Genomic DNA, 22,556 nt, shown 5'->3' on the forward strand with positions numbered 1-22,556 from the left:
TTTTATCTCCACACTTTCCTACCCCTGTCCATTTCCCCCCAGATCGCTCTCTCTGGCTTTACATTTCATTCCTTTTCACTTATAGCCTTTGTAACTTAATTCACCTATCTGCCAATCAAACCCTCCTCGTCTATATCCTCTTATCACTTGCCAGGCTCTGTCCCGCTCCTACCTCTTTTTTCCAGGTTTCTCTTTCCATCCCTTTCCTACAATCAGACTGAATGAGGATCCTGACCCAAAATATCACCTATCCATTCCCTCCACAGATGCTGCCTGATCTATTGAATTACTCCAGCATTTTGTGTTTTGCTTAAGATTCCAACATCTGCATTTCCTTATGTCTACACTGATTTGAGTACACCTGCTTCTAAATGTTTTATCAATGTTTGTAGATTGAATTATGTGACCTTGCTTTCCTTGGAATAGTTTTACACTTGTGCAAACTCTGGGGGGAGCTTCAGAGAGGATGCAGAGGAGGTGTACAAGAATATGCCTGAATTAGAGGGTTTCAGCTACAGGGGGAGGTTGGATCGATTTGGATTGTACTCTCTGCAACATCAGAGTTTGAGGGGAGTCTTGATAGAAGTATATAAAATTATGAGACCTTTTTTCCCAGGGTGGAAATGACCAACATTAGAGGGGATAGCTATAAGGTAAGAGGGGAAAGTTTAATGGAGATGTGTGGAGCACAGAGGATAGTGGTGGCCTGGAATGCATTGCCAGGGTTTGTGTTGGAGGCAGATACGACAATGCCGTTTAGGAGTCTTTTAGATAGGCACATGGAAGTGCAGTGAATAGAGGGATATGGAACATGTGCAGGGAGATGAGATCAGTTCAACGAGCCATCATGTTCTGCACAAACAATGTGGGCCAAAAGGGCCAGTTCCTATGCTGCAGTGTTCTACATTTTGAATTTTTTCCAATTTATTTTATTGCCTTTGACTGTCCAGGATGCAATGCTGAGGACTATGGTCATGGTTTTCTGGGCAAGAGGGGCTAGAAATGTTGTTTAATGTGCAGTTGACAATCCAGGTGCCATTTGCAACCATTTTGAATTCTTTCCCATAATTTCGGATCAAGGCCATTGCCTTTTTTTTGAAAACGTGAACATTTGGAGTTTTTTTCCAACACTTTAAATGCTTTCTTTGTATAAACGAATCGTAACTGAAGATGGCTTAATTGGTACAACCAATTATAGGGTTTATCATCAGAGTATTTTAATCACCTGAATCATCTGATTTGCTTGTTGAGAAAGGTGTTTGTAAAATAAACTGCAGATCAATTTAAAGTTATAAGAGGGTGAGACAGTCAGTTTATTTTGTATATTTTAAAATACTTAAGATAATGTTTAAAATGTGTCGTTTATGTCCCGGTTTTCAATTAAATTCAATTACATTTTAGACGGTAGTCAAAGGCACAAGTTCAGTGAGTGGAAACTCCAAATGGTGATAGATATTTGCTATGAGCATTTTCAGTGGGTGGGTTATTTCTTAACACAATGTTACTTGGTGCAGAATGTCATTTGCACTTAAAAAATCCACAACATTGGACTACTAAGAGAATAAGAGTAGTTGACGGAGATGGAAGAGCGGATTAGCGAATTCTGAAGAGAAAGGCCTGTTCAGAATGCTGAAAGGGGATGGGTGAGGGAGGGAAATGTCTGGTAGAGGAATCTTGATGGTGGCACACATTGTAAAGTATGGTCTTTTGAATGTGGAGGATGACGGAGGAGAAATTGAGTGAAGAATTAATTGTTCATGGCAAATCCAAAGTTTCTGCTTTTGAATACTTGTCAGTTGATCCTGATGTTTCCCCTAGCAGCGCAGCAGTGATGACTTTGAGTCTTAGTACTTTTAATATCTTTATCCTGACAATTTCTCTACTGTTGTGATAAAAGTTAGTTTGAGATCCTTGGAGTCATTCAGCACGGAAGCAGGCCCTTCAGCCCAACTTGCCCATGCCAACCAAAATGCTCCATCTACACTAGTCCCACCTCCCTGCATTGGTTTTTATGCCTCTAACCTTTTCAAGTTATAATCAGCAGATAATTACAAAGAATAATACTACTTCGTTGAAACATTCTTCAGAATTCTGTCTACTGTTTGTATATAAATATTGTAACATTTTCAGAATTTCTGTTGATGGGTGGTGGAACACAGATATCCAAATTGTTTTTTGCTTTGTCCCATTTTCTCTCCCCACCTTCCTTCCTTCCTTATCACTTTCTACAAATTGCACCCTTTGTCTTCTCCTGTAGCCTTGTTTACAAGCTCCATCCTTCCGTCCTCAACCTGACTCATCTGCCAATCAACTCTTCACCAGAGTCCATCGATCACTTGCTAGGTCTTTCCCCATCCCTTTCATTCACTTTCTTCCAGTTGTCTACCCTGTACTGAAGAAGGGTCCTGACCCAAACATTGTCTTTCCATTTCCCACTACAGATGCTGCCTGATCTGCTGAGTTACTCCAGCAGTTTGTTTTATGCTCAGAAATTACAAAGTGCTTTACATTATTTTGGGAATTATTGGAATGAAGTCATTGCGATAGAGAATTCTGTAGAGAAAGGCCTGTTCAGAATGCTGAAAGGGGATGGATGGTTCAATATATTCCTTTATTCGTCCCACACCGGGGAAATTTTCACTGAAGTCACTGCTATAAAGCTGCTGTGAACTATTTAATGAACATGAATCACAACTAAATATAAAATTAATATATATCATCTGAGGGAAGGAGCAGAAAGATAAGTTGACAGCAGTTAAATCTCAAGGTCAGCATTGGTACGGCTCGGATGGGCACATTTTCATTATAACCAAACAGACTGAAAGTTGTTAAAACCTTATTTCTATTCAAATATTTACAGTATAGTTCCCCTGAAGTATCAATAAACTAAATACAAATAATGGAAACTGCAATGCCTCATGCTTTGTATAATTGGACCAAATACAATCCCACCTTGGCAGGGTTAAAAATTCTGTGACAATCTCTAAATATTATTGATGGGAAATTGTTCAGTCTGCAGCATCTTTGTCCAGTGTTTGCACCTCATTAAACTGGCTTTCCAAAGCCTAAACATCTTCTGCTGCTTCATCAGTGACCTTCCTTCCATCAAAGGGTCACTTCTAAAAGGTTAATAGGCTTTGAGATGTCCTGGAAAGAATGTGAACATGCAGCATAAACATAACTTCCTTTCCATTATTGCAGGGCCAGTCAAGTTAAACAATGTTTGTCATCGGTATCTTAACAACAAGAAATCTGAAGGAATAGGCAGCGCAATTCAGCAAATATGAAAGTTTAGTGGTTCCGTTTATTATCCGAATCTTTATTTTCACTTAATTTATCTTTTGCTTCACCAATTTATTTTCTTTCCAAAAATTACCGTCAGAAGTAATATTTTAGCTGTTTCTTTATTGAAGTCTTGAATTGTTCGAAAATGTTACCAGCTTTCAAATGTTATTTCTGTTCCCTGCTTAAAAATTCAGAGTGTCCGACAGTAATTATTTTCAAATATTCTGCATTCCAAGGAAAAGACAAGCTGATGCTGGAAGGAAGTTGAATTTCTGTGTTGATCTATTTCTTCCCATAGTAATCTTTTTTACTATATTCAGAGTTATGTTCTTGCAAAGGCTTTCTGTTTGCATAGGTCAGTCAGGTTAGACTTTCTAATATAACTTTATGAAAAAAATGTAATGAGTCTATGGCTGTGACTGATGTTACACAGGTACACAGTTGCATATGTTTTGTTCAAAACCTTAAAAGTCTTGTTAATCAATAGATTTGATTATGCTTAATTTTATAATAAAATGCAAATTGAAATTTAAAGCGTTCTCTGATCTCTATTCTCTGATCTGGTAGATTGTACAATTTTACTTTTTAGTAATGGATGATTGAGATTTCCTTCAAATCTGCCATCATCCTTTAAATTCTCTATTTTATTAACTTTGCTGTATACATTATTTTTATTTGTTAAATGCTGCAGCAAATTTAGTCAGTGGTGTTTTGCATTTAACATTGATGTCACAACGAGATGTCTACAAAGGCTATCAATTCAATAATCATTCAGACTTCCAATTTTATTCTCCTAATCTCCCAATTATCAATGTTTCCTATTTGTACAAATGGAACTATAATCATCTGTGCTATTGTTGGGTCATGCTTCTCTTGGCACGTGGCTTCATTTTCGTGAAATAGTTACTGGTTTGGGCAGCAGTGAGTGGACATTAGAAATGTCATTAATTTATTTGGTGAAAGTGCAAGTGGAGTAAGGTTGCAGGTTTTAATTATATTAGAAGTTTCAATAAACAGTAAACTGTTTTTGATTTTGGTAGGGGGGGAATAATTTCTCAATGCAAAGATTGAAACATAACTTGACATTTTTCCAGTTAAGTCACAGTAGTGTAATCTACTTGTTGGATCATACACAATGAAGCACTGTTCTTCAGAAAATTAGTGGAGCAATGTGGACTTGCTGTTTGCTGTGGATACCAACTAAACAGTAAGAACACTTTTGATAGAAAATGATGCTATAGCTAAGAGGAGCAGAAGTGTTCCATGTTGCATGAAGCTGACCCATGATCTCCACTTCTCCTTCCCTATCCTCTCACCCAAGTTCTCACAGTAATTGCCTAAAATTGATGACTCTGAGATGGTATTCTGCTTGACAAAATAATTCTGATTTAACCATTCCACTGCCAATTTTGGCTGAATTATATTGGCATTACTTGTTCTTAATTTAGGATTGGGTTAACATTTTGTATCTAGGATTGACAAAAAGCATGCTTTGAAGAAATGTGAATGCAAACAAGCGATTTGCCAGTATTTAAAAAAATGCAATGTTGCAGTGTTGAATAACAGTAAGATTTTTTTTAAATTCAGTAGCAGTTTTGAAAATACCTGCATATAGTATGGGACCATTAGTATATCTAGGCTTTCCATGAATGGCATTTAATCTATCCTCTAGTTGCTTTCCAAATGTCATAATGGTACCACATCATCCTCAATTGCTTCATCATTCTACAATCTTGGTTTAAAAAGAATGTATCAGAGTGTTGGATTTAAAAAAAAAGTCTAATTGCCATTAACTATTTTATAAACATTGGCATTTCTAAAATATATAACTCATTAAATAATTCAGATTGGAACTTGCAGAATTGTTGTTGTGATATATGTTGTCATTATATTTTTAATTAATCGAAAATATGTTTGACATTTAAGTCCCGTACAAGACAAACCAGATAACTTGTGGTTGACAAGGTGTGGTTGTTATTTTGGAAAAGGCTGTGTTCTAAATATAGATACATACGCTTATTGTAGTGACGTGGGTTATTTCATTTTAGGTTTAAAAAATGTATTTCCTCCTTTGCACACAGAATGTCTTGCTCCTTGGAGCATATTCCACTCTTTCTTCAAATAAGCAGAGGGTTTCTGGGGAATTAAGTGAAGACATCCTGGTCCAGTATCCATTGTCTCTTTTGGGGTATTGTGCCAAATTGTGTCATTCTTGTCAAGATCAACTAACTTGTATCCACTGATAATTATATATGGCTTTTTTATATACTATTAAGCCTACGAGGAAGCAAAACAGGATTAGTGTGGTAGTAAGTCAATATTTTAGTACTTTCTAAATAAAAATTAGATGTTGGAATCATTAAATAAAACTATCTTTTACCTCCACCTCAACCCCAACTTATTTGCTATTACAAACATGTGGTTGAGCTCAGTGTTGGTCTGTCTCAACAGCAACCTTATTTTCAACTGTTACCTTGCCACAGGTCTGATCATCACTATTTGGCTCTGGATTCAGGAGTTCAGATGTGATAACCCCTGCTTGGTCCTGATTGTGCCATTGATGCATTCTAATAAAGGGTGTGAATTCAATGTATGTGTTTGGGTTTCCTTGGAGTCCAGACTGTTTACCAGGCTCCACCCGCTTTTGTATTCAGAAACACAATAGCCAATTTATGCACATTTTCACATTACCAGAGGTTAATTATCAGTTCATCTGTTTTCATTATTATGATTGACTAGCACACCAGATACGTTTATTCAAACATGTCTTGGAGTAACAGCAGCAGTTATTCTGTTCTCCATTGGGATGCCAGCTGAAAATTGTACTTAACTTGAGGGGCATGATTTGAAGTAGCAGTTCCACGACTTGTAGCTGAGAACATCATTACTAAAATGAGACCAGGCATAATGGCAGAAACGCGTATTTTCTCAAATCAGTTTTATAACTTATTTTATTTTTTAAAATCAGTGCATGTATATATATATATATATATATCACTCTTTCCACATTGAACCTTCACCCTGAATGTGCTTCATTGTAAAGTATTTGCAATAATCTTGATTGCTTCCAGCTTATTTTTTCATTTTTTGGAACTTTTAATGTAATTTGTATATACTGTATGGATGCAAATGTATCACAGAGGAAAGATTTGATTAACTGACAAGTTTAAAAAGCATTTAAAGAAAAAAATGACTGTCTGATTGATATTGATGGACTACATCCCAAACAATCATTGGTTTTTGAAGTGTGCCTGGATCCTGTCACTTCAGTTGATGTTGTACATTGAACAATGTAATCTCAGTTGCAAAATAAGTTTGATACCTTTTTAAGATGGGAGAAATTACATATCTCTCCTGTAATTTAATTTAAAAATCATGACATTAATAAATTGCAAAGCTTGCAGGAATCTTGTGGATTTGAGATTATAATAGTTATATAATACAATAACAAAACAAATATTTTTATGGAGTGATCAGTTCCTTGTCCCTCTTTCAGATACATTGGACTAAACTGAAGACTCATCCAATATGCCTGGTAAATTTTCATTTTATGACAATAATTAAACATAAATGAAGTTTTGTGTCAAGTGCTTAAGTTGCTGACTAGATTTGATACAAACAGAAATAATGGAGCAGCTTACATTTTAAATTGTCTATTATTCAGGTCAATGTTTAATATGCGGTTATCTATATTTCAATGTATCCCTGATCAAAGTAAGATTAATAGGTATTCGTGTATATTTTATTTGGTTCAGGTTGGCATTTATGAGATTTAATCCTCTATGTTGAGTGGAAAGTTACGTTTTGAGGTACAATAAGGCCAGCCAATGAAAATCTTTCTATCACAAAGGGGAAAAAAAGATTATTGCTTTTTCGAGGTCAATCATTACAGCTCAATTACATAATTGCGAGGAGTTCCAGTATCTTGGCTCCAGCAAATTTCCCTAAACCATAATGTTGGTCTCTGGTGCCAACATCAAAGTGTTTATTTCCTTTGTTAACTGCTTTTGCCCCGATGCAGCAAAGCCTGGTCAACCTTTAGGTCAGAGCTGAGAAGTGGCAACAAATACTGCCGTGAGAGTTTAAAGGTGTTCAGTGATGTAGCCATCATTAAAAATCCTACCATCAACTCCTTGTAGGAGGAAACATTAATAATCTAAATACCAAACTGCTGGACTAACTCAGCAGGTGAGTAGCATCTGTGGGAGTGGGGGGAAAGGAATGGCTAGATGACCTTTCTGGTTGGGACCCTTCTTCAGACTGAAAATGCCTGAGTTCCTCCAGCAATTTTACTGTTTTACTTATGATTCCAGGATCTGCAGTCTGTTGTGTTAAAATTAATCACATATCTGGTATACCCATAAAAACACAGTAGCGAATGGAGTATGTGTGAGGCTAGTTATTCTGCAAAAGTGGCTGAGTTCCTGGGTTGCCAAGGCCTTTGCACGATCTACAAAGTACAACTTATGCAAGTGACGAAATATTAGTTGCTTAGTTGAGTGGAGTTCCAGAAGTTTGAGGATCTCTCTCTTTCAGAACAGAACAGACTGCTTGATCATTCTTGTAAATATTCCCTCAATCACAGCTACACTGTGGCAGTAGTTTATACTATTTGCAAGATATATTGCAAGAAAAAAAAAATCCCTTTGATCAACTTCAAATTTTCTTCTTTATTGCACTCTTGTACTGTTGTCCTTGAATTTCTAAGTACTCATTTAAACTTGTAATATGGGCGGCACAATGGCGCAGCGGTAGAGTTGCTGCCTTACAGCGCCAGAGCCCCAGGTCCTGGGTTCAATCCTGACAACGGGTGCTGCCTGTACGGAGTTTGTACGTTCTCCCCGTGACCTGTGTGGGTTTTCTCCGGGTGCTCGTTACCTCCCACACTCCAAAGACATACAGGTTTGTAGGTTAATTGACTTGGTACAAACGTAAATTGTCCCTGGTGTGTGTAGGATAGTGTTAATGTGCGGGGATCACTGGACTCAGTGGACTGAAGGGCCTTTTTCCGTGCTGCATCTCTAAACTAAACTAAACTAAATTCTATTAAATGTCTTGTCTCTGTGCCAATGCCTTGAAAATTTCACTTCAGTCAATTAATATTAAAAATTGGAAATAAAAGTGAACTTGTAGTTTATACTTGGAACCCAATTAATTTGCCATATTTCTTTATGAGTGAAAAAACGGTTAACCAGTTTTCACCATTAACCAGATTGATCCTTTTTGAAGCTTGAATCCTAACCAATATGTTGGAGAGAGAATTTGCTCTCTGGAGTAGCCAGAAAAGCTGCCTTACAAGATTGCTTCAGTGCCTATACTTGCTTGAGTCTGATAATGTTCTTGTGTTTAGAGCAATATTGGTAAAATAAGAGACATATTAATATGTAGGATTCAGCCTAACTTGCAGGTGGGTGAGGGGTATGGGGCAAATGTCAGCTTACAGGGAAACTGGAAAAATTGAATTGTTGAAATTTGTCAGACCTTTTAGAAATTCAGTTGAAAATACATTAGACATTGGTGTTCTTAAGCTTTGGAGGATATTAGTTATATATTGACGGTAGTAAAGTTGTGTTTAAAAAGCACACTGATGCATTTTTGTCTAAGGTAATTGAAGCATGCCGCTGCTGGATTGGTGTCATAGTCAGTGGATCTGTAATTTTTGTATTGACTTCTATATAACAATGACAATGTGTCAGTCTGAAGAAGGGTCTCGACCCGAAAAGTTACCCATTCCTTCTCTCCTGAGATGCTGCCTGACCCGCTGAGTTACTCCAGCATTTTGTGTCTACCTTCTATATAACAAGAAATATCCAACGAGTTGAGTGATCTGCTTTCTCAGTCACTTCAATCTGGATATTGATTTTTTTTTCATTGTGTTCATCTAGTACCTGGATAAGGTAGAAATGGAGATGAGAACTTGTGAGGAGCCTCGCCCTCCTAATGGCCCTTCTCCTATTGCAACAGCTTCAGGGCAAAGGTGAGATGCGAAGACAAACATTAATCAGGAAATTGTTGTACTAGAAATGTGTCAAATCCTGCGATATCTTTATTTTGAAACTTTAAAAAAATTGGACATGATGCAAATTTATACTTGTTGTATCTTTTTTGAATCGTCAATAATTTGTATTTTGCTCATTTAAAAAAGTGAACAAGGAAGTTGGTTACTTATAATTGGTATGTTAAATGTTCCTCTAACTTCATCTAATGCATCCGGTGTTCCCGATGTGGCCTCCTGTACTTCGGCATGACTAAGCGTAGAATCGGCGACAGTTTCACTGAAAATTTATGCCTGGTCTGCCAAGGCTTACTGGATCTCCAGGTTGTTAACCATTTTAACTCTACTTCCCATTCCCATCCTGACAAAACTGTCCTGGGCCTCCCCCATTGTTAGGTGAGGCCACATACAAACTGGAGGAACAACACCTCGTATTCCACTTGGGTAGCTTACAACCTCTCTCCCTCCCCTTCCACCTACATTCCTTCCTCTACGTTATTCACAACTCTTCAATCCCTTTGTCTCACGTCATCTGTCTTTTCTTCTCTGGCCTTTGTCCAACCATCTGCCTATCAACCTCTCCCCCCTCAGCTGTATCCACCTATTACCTGCCAGGCTTTGTCCTGCCCCTTTCTTCCAACCTTTTCTATTCCCCCTCACAGTCAGTCTGAGGAGGGTCCCAACCCGAAACGTCACCTATCCATGGTCTCCAGGAATTATGCTTGACCCACTATGTTACATCAGCACTTTCTATCTATTTCTGCAAACTAACATCTGCAGTTCCTTGCTTTTAAGTGTTAGCAAGACTAATATTATTTCAATTATTAACTTAACAATTTATTCTTTCCCTAGTGAATATGGCTTTGCTGAAAAAGTTGTTGAGGGAATCTCTCTCTATGTGAATTCCATCATTATTAAAATCAAGGCAAAAGCTTTCAATGCATCTTTTGAGTTGTCCCAGCTGCAAATATATAGTGTAAATACAAGTTGGCAACAAAGTGATCTGCGGTTCACCCGAATACAAGATCCTCAACGTGGCGAGGTAAAGATATCATTTTTTAAGTTGGTCTTGCACTTTTGTTATTTTATTTTTAAAGTATTTTAATTTTGTTTAAGTTACACGTTCAAATTTTGTGTGCATAAAGATCACTTGAATGGATAAAATTCTGGCAAAGGGCCCAAGTTTGTGGAACCATATTCATCTTCAGTAAACTAAACTTGCATGTTTCTTGCAATACATTGACCCTGTGTTGAATGCTGTGAAAATGATAATACAAGAAATATGCCCACTGATCCATGAATGAAATTTTTGGAGTAGGCAAACAAGTTAATATCCTACTGTGACAGCTGAAGAATTTTCATTAAGTTCCATAAAATTGGAATAAAAAGATTGTGACATATCTGATAACCATGAAACCTGTAGATTGTTAATTTAACACAAAATCTGATTAACTTTAGGAATGTGAATCTTTTGTCTTTAGTTGATCAGGTCTACATTTCAGTGCAGGCTACTCTGAAATTGGCTAGCATTTCATTCAATCATGATAAACCCACAAAATATCTTGACACTGCCTTCTCCAGGTGCATATCTCGGGTTCCAGAAGACTGCCTGTCCTACCTTCTCAAGGGCAAAGAATCCAATTTTTAAATAGGGAGCACATAAGTGTACCCTAACTTCTCACCAAGCTGTTTGGCATCAAGAAAGTCGAGGAAAAGGTGGATGGTGCAGGAATATGTTGATGTTGCACTGCAAGCTTGTCTGTGAGATTCGCTTCTGTTGCCTCATTTTTTTCCCACTCCTTGTGAACAATATGTTCATTAACTGGAATCTGCTTTTTCATTCCATCAGTGTTTATTAAGCAATGTAGCAATGCGATTTTCTTAGAACAGTAACACTAAAATTTATTTTTGAAACAGTAGTACAGTTTCACCTATGGATCTAATTGGTATCTGGTTTTTATTTTTGTTGGTTGATGGTTTTTCCTTCTGCACTCAAGGTTCTGACATTCAAGGAGATTACCTGGCAGATGATCCGAATAGAAGCAGATGCAATCCAGAATGAGGAACACGATATCCTCAGTGCACCAGTGCGGCTTATCACAAACCAGTCCAAGCTGAAAGTCAGCTTGAAGCGAAGGGTATGAAATAGTAAATCATTTATTTGATGAAAAAGAATCTCTGCATTGTTGCATGTATGCAATTTTAAATTTGCAACAATAACATACTAATAACAATAACATACGGGCGGCATGGTAGCGCAGCGGTAGAGTTGCTGCTTTACAGCGAATGCAGCGCCGGAGACTCAGGTTCGATCCTGACTACGGGTGCTGTACTGTAAGGAGTTTGTACGTTCTCCCCGTGACCTGCGTGGGTTTTCTCCGAGATCTTCGGTTTCCTCCCACACTCCAAAGACGTACAGGTATGTAGGTTAATTGGCTGGGTAAATGTAAAAATTGTCCCTAGTGTGTGTAGGATAGTGTTAGTGTGCGGGGATCACTGGGCGGCGTGGACTTGGTGGGCCGAAAAGGCCTGTTTCCGGCTGTATGTGTATGGTATGGTATGGTATGGTATACTAGATAAGAGAGTAGAGTGGTTGAAGTGCAGTTACTGATTATGTTGATTGGCATAGAGACCTTAGTCGAAGTTTGTTTTAGATGTGCTATCATTCTGCCCACATTCATACAACAAAATAATCTTCAGGAAAAGCGTACATGAAGCTGTGTGGTTGACCACAATCCTCTAACACTTTTAAAATAGAATCCTTGGGTGTCTGTTATACTACCAATTTATTTTCATATTGAATAGATTTAATGATGAAAATAGTCATTTTTAGTCAATTAAACAAATGGATGTAATAATATTCTATATTCCAGAAAATCTGTCAGGTTGCCACCACCTGAGTACATTGGTTTACCAAAGTTTTAAGTACATTGGTTTACCAAAGTTTTACTGTGTCTCTAGACAGATTTAAGGCACCCAAATTGATTGTGTGGATGTATCTTTAATGCTTGGGAAATATTTTGTTGATTAATCAATTCAGCGGAAATCCCATTTTACCTTCAGCTGTGTTTTTGGTACCTAACAAGATGTGGGATTTTTTTTCTTTCTTGTTTCAACAGTTAAAAGATTGCAATGTGGTGGCATCAAAGCTGGTGCTTCTATTGGATGACTTGTTGTGGGTTTTGACTGATTCCCAGTTGAAAGCAATGGCACAGTATTCAAAGTCTCTGAGTGAAGTCATAGAAAAATCTGCGCAGCAAAGGAAGAGTATGGCTTCTGCACCAACCCAGGTGGTTGTTTACAAATTATTCCATTTGGAGCGTTATGTTGTAGTAAATGCATGTAATAATGATTGTGCATAAATTGATATGGATTGTGACTAATGCATTCACAAATATAGCAATGAAATGTAACATGAGGATTTGTGAAAGTTAAATGTTTTTTAGATTTTCTTGTGTAATTGATTGCAGGTGTCTGGATGTTGTTAAAAAGCTGAGAGAAAGTCTGGGGTTTGGTATATGCTTTGGAGTCTTGAAGTTCTATCGAATTAAGTAAATCAGCAAGCTGTATTCTGTCCACGTAACAAAGGGAAGAATCAACTCTGAATGTTTCCCAGTGTTATGAGAGTTGGCATGGAGAGTTGACATTTAGTTTGTTCTGATACAATGTGAATTTTGGAATGGAGCAATAGAAAATATGCTTTTCTGCAAATAAATTTGCACATAAAAATCCTTTTTCTCAAAATCCATGGTGCTATTGGATTAAATTTTACATTGTTCAAATTTGGTGACTAAATTTCTGAGTAGAGTTTCAGTCTCAAACCACAGAAAACACTTCAGCTTTGCTCTCCGATTATCAGCCTTACTTAGAGGTGAGATATTCCGATGTTGGAGATTGCGCAATGCTATTGAAATACAGACTCTCCCCAGTTAACGAACGCCGGCCTTGCCCCTGGCCTGTGCATACGAATGACGGTTTGGGAGACTGGCGGTTCAGATTTGGCAGTAGCTGGGGGGCTGCAGACATCTTTTGGCGTGTGGGATCTCTGGTCACAACCACATTTCCAACGTAAACTGCTCGGGTTACAAACAGTTCTCTGCAACGGAACCCTGCAATAACCTGGGAGAGTGACCTGTAGGATGTAAGTGCTGAGGGGGAATGATCATATCCAATACCTCAGAAGTGGATACAGGCTGGGTAACGTATGGGTTAAAATTTGAGGTTGAAAGTTTAGCTTTGGATCTGAGGAAGTGTTGAAGATTGACAAAGCGCTGGTTTAGACAATGGAACTGATTGGGTGAGACAATGATCCGGAGGCGAGGGAGCAAAGGTTGATTGCAGGTTCTGAAAATAATTTGGAAATGTGAACACTATTGTAACAGTGAATATTGAAAAAACAGTTCCATTTATAGACTAAATTTAAAGCCTTGTCTGATGGCAAAGTACTCAATGGTGAAACTAAAACAGGAAATGCTAGATGCAGTCATTAATGTAGAGCAAAATGGTATGCATTTCAGATTGTTAGTCTTTTTTATGAAAGCCATTAAATATAAATAGTTAAAATTTACTTCAATGTTATAATAATGGATTTGGGGTAACATTTGTACATTTCTCTTGCAGAGTGCAACTCCAGTTCCTGTTTCCCAACAGATTAGAACTCCGCAAACTACAGCAGCAGCTGATCAGAATGATGCTCTTGCCAAACTTTTTAATGCTTTTGATGTAAAGGAAACATCTTATCATTTAATAATTTCTCATTTGGATTTGCACGTTTGTGATGACATTCATGTGAAGGAAAGAGGTACGCTGCTTTATTGTCTTTAAGAGTTAAAGATTTGAAATGAATAGGCTGAAAACAATTTTTTTTGTATACTTTGGTTTTAATTTGTAACACTAATTTGCAATATCACATTGACTTGAGTGTACTAAATTGGCACTCCTTTCGGCCTTTGGCCTTAAAGTAAATCATAATCTGGCATGCTTGGGACATTGGTGGTGTCAGACTGGTGGACTGTTGTTATTCATACTAATTCCTCAATATGCTTTTAATTTTCTCAGGATGTTACACTAGTATAGTAAATTCTGCAGCGAAGTCAGTACATTTTGGGAAGCATGGCAACCAGGGCCCAGTGGGTCTTGAGCAGCATTGGAACATGGGACCTGGTTTGGGGGATGGAGGGTTGTTATTTTAAAATATTTTCATTTGAGTAGATATGTTTTGCATACATAAAGGCAAAATCTGCCCTTTATTTGCCAGTGTTAAATTGTATTTGCTGAGAATTATTTGAATAAATTATTTGTTTCTCATGCAAAGAAAAATGAATTTGAATAGATTTTTTGCTTAAATTTATGGAAACGATTCTTGTAAGCTTTTTTCTCCTTTGGCAGCTTTTCCAAGAGAGATCACAGGTGGAGCCATGCAACTGTCTTTTACACAGATTACAGTGGATTACTATCCCTATCACAGAGCAGGTATGAGTTTAAAATAAAGTTTAACATCTATGGTATTAATTTGACATCCCTTCTTGAAATCATGACACCATTACACTTCTACTTGTTTAAAAAGCATACAGACGTGCTCTTGAAGAGCCATAACCACTGGCTCTGCAAACCAAGAGTTGGGAAATTTATGTTATAGGAGCAGAATTAGGCTATTCAGCCCATCAAGTCTACTCTGCCATTCAATCACGGTGATCTATCTTTCCCTCTCAACCCCATTCTCATCCCTTCTCCCCATAACTACTGACACCTGGGAAGTGGGTTATGTGGTCCATTTTTGGTTGCTATTGGAAATGATTCTTGAAGACTTGTTCTCTTTGGAAATTACAATTTCCAAAATGAGCTGGAGGCTCAACTCAATCGAACAGATGCCGGTCGACTGTGGCAGGGCCTGAATGCCATCACAGGCTATGCCAAAATTGGGGTTCATTCCCATGCAACCTACTGGTCTCCCAAATGCACGGGTCTCCATATGTCAGGTGCTCGTAACCCAACATACAGACATGCCAGACATACAAGGAGGCTGTCCATATGTGGGTTAAGAGTGCCCTACACAGGGATAGGAGGATCTGCAGTGCTGATGACCTGTACTTTCTATAATCTTGTTTGTCTCCTTGAAATCATCCCAGAGGCCCCCGAGCATGTACTGCTTTTCCCATCCAAGAGAAATAATTTTTTTGCCAGCAGTTCCAGCCGAGAGGTTTAGATGGCTTTGGAGGTTTTGCTCTTACTCTGTTGATATGGTGTTTGCAACTTCTGGCGTGGGGTTAAGGACACGTGGTCGGATACAGTCTGGTTTGAAGAGTTTTTCGAAGCGTTCCTTCCAGCAGGTTGAAGGCCTCTTTGGCTCTCCTCTGTTTCTGGCTCACAACATGCTGAGTCCCTGATCATCTTGACAATGCTGAGAAATCCACACATCATGATTATTGAATAAGTCCCCAATGAATTTCTCCAGCATTGTTTTTTTTTCAGATTCCAGCATCTGTTATCTCTTGTGTCTCTAAAGTTATAGATTTGTTAGGCTTTGCCTCCTAGGTATCTCCCATAGGTGTCTATTTTCTCTTGAGGCATAATGACAATAACGTGTTTGTGGTTATTTAACTTGTGAAAACAAAGAACTGCAGATGCTGGCTTATACCAAAGATAGGCACAAAATGCTGGAATAACTCATTGGGTCAGGAACTCAGCATCTGATCCAAAAATGAGGCTTTCCTTTTGAGGACATCCAAGATATCCTCATTTTTTGGTGAGAGTGGGTTTCTCCCGGATGTCATTGATGGATCCCTCATCTGTATCTTTTCTTTGACCTGGAGTTCTTAACTCGCTCCCTCCCCCTCCCAAAGACACGACAAGGATGGGGTTCCCCTGGTCCTCATATTTCACCCCGACAACCTCCATATCCAACACATCATCATCTGACATTTCCAACACCTCCAACGTGATCCCACCACTAACCGCATCTTCCCATCTCCACCCTTTCTGCCTTCTGCAGAAACCGATCCCTCCACAACACCTTGGATGCATTCTCCTGGGATGCTGCCTGACCTGCTGAGTTAGTCTAGTAATTTGTATCTTTCTGTGGTTAATTAACAAATGTATATTCTGGTCATTCTCATCACGTGTTTAAGAGAGACTAGGAATCTCTTAACATGCTCTGATTATGGTGGGTTTCAAGTTCTTCCGGTCATTAAGTACACTTCTGGTTCCTGTTGTTTGTGAGTCAGATTGTTTGAGGCTATGTCTGGAACAAGCTTTCGATGGAGGCTCCTTGAGACCTTCAACATAAAAACGTGTCTGCAAGAAAATCTGTTGCCACTTTTATTGAGGTCAGCCTGATGGAAGTAGCAGAAGAATTAGGTGGTGGTCGGTCCAGCCACGTTTGTAAACATCATGGCACAGGTGAAGTGAATGTCCTTATGATCCCTGCTTGGACATTGAACGTATTCTGAGGAGAACTTCTGGAGAGTGGATTGTGGGGAACATTGTTATTTTTAAGTCTTGAGATGTAAAGCATGCATGCAGTTTTGGCAGATGATAGGCATATATAGGAATAATTACATGGAAATAGATAGTCTTTGTACTTTCAAGCTCAGAGTTGGAAATTCATTTAAGACTCAAATAGCATGCTGAGTTTGCAAATAACTTGGCACAGTGTGAAACTGTGACCAAATGATTGACTGGTAAAACTTTCTAAATGGATGGCAACGGTGCTTAAAAATTCTTTTGGGTGATAGAATGACCTTGAAGTAATAATAATATTCCCCTTCCTCTCGTTTGTGCCCCGTCTCCTAAAATTTGCATTTGTTGGGCAGGATGGAGAAAAACACATAACAAGTGGCTGTGGTGATTGCCAACATGACTGACTGATTTTTTTTCCTTAAATATTTCCAGGAGACAACTGTCAGCACTGGATGTACTATAATGAGGCTACAAAAACAAGATCGAGTTGGACAAAAGAGTTACTGAAAGAATTCAAGTCTAATATTGATATGCTGAAACAAGCAGTAATGGACTATAATAAAAGTAAACTTCCTTCACCTAATGGTTCACCTCCACACATGTTAATAGGTTAGTATTCTGTATATGCTTTTATTGGTTAACAAAAGGAACTGAATTGTCTGTGTTGCCAGAGAAAGGGCTCATTGGAAACTCTTAACTGAAACAGAGTTACAATTATCTCTGGGAAATGCATCTGTGTTCTGTTGGGGTACTAGCTAATCTTTTCACTGAAACCATAGTTCTAAACAATGAGCTGTGAGCCATACATCATGGAAATGGGCCCTTTAGCCCACCTTGTCCATGTCAACTATAAAACCTTCATTTACACTAATTGCATTTTCTCCTCTGACATATACATCACATCTCTCTGATTCTCCTGACACCTCAATGCAATTTGGTAGTTGAATCTTCCAACTAGCACATGTTTGGTGTGTGGGAGAAAACTGAATCAGCTGGGGGTGGGGGGGGGTCCAAACAATCCCAGGGAGATTGTACAAACACCATATACAGATCATCCAAAGTCAGGATCAAACCCAGGCCTCTGAAGCAATGGAGCAGCAGCAGTAACAGTTGTGTCTGTCACTGCCTTCTCCATGGTTAATTAAAGGCTCATCTCTCAAATGTGCCATTAGTTATTCTGATACAGCCATAGACTAGATTGCGTTTTTTTGCCAAATATGAGCACCAGCTTTGGTAAAGAAAATTGTTGAAAAAGAATTGTAAAGCATTAGGCTATCTGTATTAATTTCAAATAATTCTGAAATATCCACTTATTACATTTATTAGTTTCCCTGCATTATTTATTTTGCATATTAGGGAATTGCAATGATCAGTTGCCGTCAAAGCTCATTTGGGAGTTGAGATCCTTCACTTTCCTTGGGTTGCACAGCTTCAGAAACATATTATGAACAACACATCCATGGAACAAACAACTTTCTTAGTGAAGATTGAAGGTATTTATTCACAAAATGCTGGATTAACTCAGCAGGTCAGGCAGCATCTCAGGAGAGAAGGAATGGGTGACGTTTTGGGTCGGTCTGAAGAAGGGTCTCGACCCAAAACGTCACCCATTCCTTCTCTCCTGAGATGCTGCCTGACCTGCTGAGTTAATCCAGCATTTTGTGAATAAATACCTTTGATTTGTACCAGCATCTGCAGTTATTTTCTTACACTTCTTAGTGAAGATTGATCACCTAGACAGCTTATCTCACCGTTAGAATTGCCAACCGTTTGCTTGGCAGAGATTTTTTTTCTAAGTATCATGATTATGAATGATTTTTACTTACTCTGGAAAGGTTTTGAAACAAAAATGAATTAAGTGAACAGGAGCTGCTATTTTACAAACTGAATTTTTGGTAAATATCTTGTGTGCTTGTTTTGAATCTACGTAGAGACCACACTCAGACATAAACCTGTAACTACAGGGAAGGAACAGATGTCTAAAGGAACAAGTTCTGCTAATATTTCATCTTCAAGTCTGCAGCCAAGAACAAAGCTATTATCTAGTTGTTTTGTTATTAGAGTGGAGGATCTAAATATTTATCAGGTGAGAAATGGGTATTTTGGAGCTGGAATTAATTTGACCTGCAAAACATGTCACAGGCTTTATATTAAATTCTAAAGTGATGCTATTTTCATTTTTGAAATATTAAATTTATGTACAAAGTATTAAGATTGCTCCTTCCTAAAAAATGCATGATGTATATTTTAATTCATGAAAACATGTAAATCTTAAGATGTGCTATTAAACTCTTGTTACTTTAATACTTCAATCAAATTTCCGCAAACTCAATTGCAACAAATCTGAAATCATCATCATTGGTCCAAAAACGCTCACCAAATCCACCCAAAACTTCATCCTCAACATTGATGGTCTCCCAGTATCCACCTCACCTCACATCCGGAATCTTGGAATCATCTTTGATCAAGCCCTCTCCTTCGACAAACACATCAAACACATCACAAAGACAGCCTTCTTCCACCTCAAAAACATTGCCCGTCTCCGTCCATCCCTCTCCTCCACAGCTGCAGAAACCCTCATCCACGCCTTCATCACCTCCCGTCTGGACTACTGCAACAGCCTCCTCTATGGCGCACCCTCAAAAATCATCAGTAAACTTCAATACATTCAAAACTCCGCTGCCCGTCTACTCACCCACACCCCGATCCGTGACCATATCACCCCCGTCCTTTATAAACTCCACTGGCTCCCCATCCCCCAGAGAATCCAGTACAAAATCCTCCTCATAACCTACAAAGCCCTCCATAACCTGGCCCCATCCTACCTGACCGACCTCCTCCACAGGCACACTCCCACCTGCACCCTCCGCTCTGCTGCTGCCAATCTCCTATCCCCCCACATCCGGACCAAACTCAGATCCTGGGGGGACAGGGCTTTCTCCATCGCTGCTCCCACCCTATGGAACTCACTACCCCAAAACGTTAGAGACTCCTCCACACTCACCACATTCAAAACATCGCTGAAGTCTCACCTGTTCAGTACTGCCTTCAACCACTGAAGGTCACCTCACCTTCTGTCTCCTTTCTCTGTTCGTTTATTTATTTACTTATTTATCTATTTATTAATTTCCCTATGTTCTCTAAATCTCTGTAAAGCGTCTTTGAGTATATGAAAAGCGCTATATAAATAAAATACATTATTATTATTATTATTATTAAGGCATTACCATATGTATCGATTTATCATCAAGAAGAGTCATAATGTTTTGAGTCATAGGTTAGATCACAAATGGACCAGAATTCCCTGTGATGGTAATTAAGTTAATGAATAAAAATAAAGAAATAAAGTTACTTTTAGATTTTCAAAATGTATTTAACAAGAATTTTTTTCAAGGCCAGAATGAGAAGCTTATCATGTAAATGCTACAAATTACGTATACAGATTGACTTTGGGTTTGGTAATAAAAATGGAGGGTTTTGATAAAAGGAAACTGTTCAGTTTGTGTAACTAATATAACTTCTGCCAGGATTTATTCCAGAATCATTCCAATTTGTCATATTTGGGTGTGATGATAGAACATTAAACAATGACTGACGTGATACCAAATTAAACCAATCCTATCTGACTCCACATGATCTATATCGCTCCTTTCCCTGCACATTTATGTGCCTATATCTTAAAGCCTTTTAAATACCACTATCATATCTGCTCCTGCCACCATTATATCTGCTTCCGCCACCACCCCTGACAGAATGTTCCAGGCATCTGCCAATCTCTGTCAAAACAAAAACTTACCTCCTCTTAGTTTAGTTTAGAGATACAGTGCGGAAACAGACCCTTTTGGCCCACCGGGTCCGCGCGGACCAGTGATCCCCGCACATTAACACTATCCTATACCCACTAGGGACAATGTTGACATTTAACAAGCCAATTAACCTACATACCACTACGTCTTTGGAGTGTGGGAGGAAACCGTAGATCTCGGAGAAAACCCACGCAGGTCAAGGGGAGAACATACAAGCTCCGTACAGACACCACCCATAGTCGGGATCGAACCCGGGTCTCCGGCGCTGTATTCGCTGTAAGGCAGTAACTCTACCGCTGCACCACCATGCTGCCCTCTTGCCTTAAAGCTATGCCTTCCAGTATTTGACATTGCCATTCTGAGGGGAAAAAGGTCCCGACTGTTTATCCTATCGATGCCCCTCATAATTTCCTAAACTTCCATCAGGTCTCTCCTCAGCCTCTGACACATCAGATAAAATAATGTAAAGTTTCAACCTTTCCTTCATAGCTATTACACACTAATCCATCTTGGTAAACATGTAATGCTTCCCGTCCAAAGCCTCCATATCCTTCCTGTAATGGGGCAACCAGAATTGCATATAATATTCCAAATGCAGCTGAACCAAAGTTTCATAAAACTGCGACACAACTTCCTGCTTCCTGTATTCAATGCACTGACCAATGAAGGCAAACATAGCTTACTCCTTCTTTCCTGCTCTATCTACTTGTCTTGCTACTTTCATGGAGCTATGGACTTGGACCCCTAGATCCATCTATACGTTTATGCTGTTAACGGTCTGCCGTCAGTTATATACATTCTCCTTACCCGTTGTTGTCAGACTATTGAACAGAGCTCTCATTGGCTAAGGATGTATTCCTGGTCTCCCCATCTACCCTGTTGCAGCCCTTGCACTGTTTTTTAAAATCTGCTCTTTTTCTGTAGCTGCAACACTATATTCTGCACACCTATTTCCTTTTTCTTTTGCACTACCTATTGCACTCGGATATGGTAGTATTTGCCTGGATAGCAAACAAAATAAAGTTTTTCATTGTATGTGAGTACATATGACAATAATTAACAAATGAAAAAACTGAGATACATTTAACCTCTTTCCTGCTTTCTTTATATTGTTTAGGCCCAGTCTAATTTCATCTTCCTGAACATTACATATATTTCCTTATTTTCCCTTTTTAACCAGATTTGCAACCCTCTCATTGTTCCCTTACTTTGCCATCCTTGTCCATCCTCCTCACTGAAACTGAACTCTGACCAGCTAATCTTTAATCGACTCCCACATATCAGATATGGTCTTGCCCAGTAACAGTTGCTCCTAATTTACTCTCCCTGGTTCTAGCCAAATAATGTTGTACTTTGCCCTCCTCCAATTTAATACATTCTCCCAAGGTCCAGACCTATTCATGGCTATCTTAAGGCATAAGGAGTTCTATCATAGTTATGATACAGAATATAAAAATATATAACACTCTATTGGACATTGAAACCGCAATTAAATATTTAAAGAAATTACAGCTGATAAGATTAGAAATTTATTTATTAGCATATCATCATATCATATACATACAGCCGGAAACAGGCCTTTTCGGCCCTCCAAGTCCGTGCCGCCCAGTGATCCCCGTACATTAACACTATCCTACACCCACTAGGGACAATTTTTACATTTACCCAGCCAATTAACCTACATACCTGTACGTCTTTGCATAAAGCAAGCAAATCTGAAAACTAAATTTAAAAACAAAATCAGATCTCTGACACTGACAATTTTCTGCTGGTTTAATGCTGACAATTTTATCATTGCATTGATTACAGAATGTCCAAAAATGATTGAATATATCTGTTTTTAAAAGAAAATCTGTGAATTGGTGATAAAAATCTGTCCAGGGAAAGGTTCCACATGCCCGAAGAACTTTTCTGATTGGAGAATGCAGCTTCTGACATTGTCTTTTAAACTTTTATTTATAACTAGACCAAGTGGACCCGTTGGGCCCAAACCTCTCCTGCATTGGTGCAGC

General features: G+C 38.5%; 1 protein-coding gene across 4 annotated transcripts in view; it reads left to right on the forward strand.

Moving 5' to 3' along the window:
- The window catches only part of bltp3b (bridge-like lipid transfer protein family member 3B), a 73,943-nt gene that overhangs the window by 14,813 nt on the left and 36,574 nt on the right, over positions 1 to 22,556 (forward strand). For all 4 annotated transcript variants that reach the window (XM_078419841.1, XM_078419842.1, XM_078419839.1 and 1 more), the window contains exons 3-11: positions 6,782 to 6,820; positions 9,171 to 9,262; positions 10,133 to 10,322; positions 11,278 to 11,418; positions 12,400 to 12,570; positions 13,901 to 14,081; positions 14,669 to 14,752; positions 17,171 to 17,347; positions 18,670 to 18,824. In XM_078419841.1, the coding sequence (XP_078275967.1) occupies positions 6,782 to 6,820; positions 9,171 to 9,262; positions 10,133 to 10,322; positions 11,278 to 11,418; positions 12,400 to 12,570; positions 13,901 to 14,081; positions 14,669 to 14,752; positions 17,171 to 17,347; positions 18,670 to 18,824 (1,230 nt within the window). The remainder of the gene's footprint in view (positions 1 to 6,781; positions 6,821 to 9,170; positions 9,263 to 10,132; positions 10,323 to 11,277; positions 11,419 to 12,399; positions 12,571 to 13,900; positions 14,082 to 14,668; positions 14,753 to 17,170; positions 17,348 to 18,669; positions 18,825 to 22,556) is intronic.

The sequence above is a fragment of the Rhinoraja longicauda genome, chromosome 23 (genome assembly GCF_053455715.1).
Source record: "Rhinoraja longicauda isolate Sanriku21f chromosome 23, sRhiLon1.1, whole genome shotgun sequence".
Taxonomy (NCBI): Eukaryota; Metazoa; Chordata; class Chondrichthyes; order Rajiformes; family Arhynchobatidae; genus Rhinoraja; species Rhinoraja longicauda.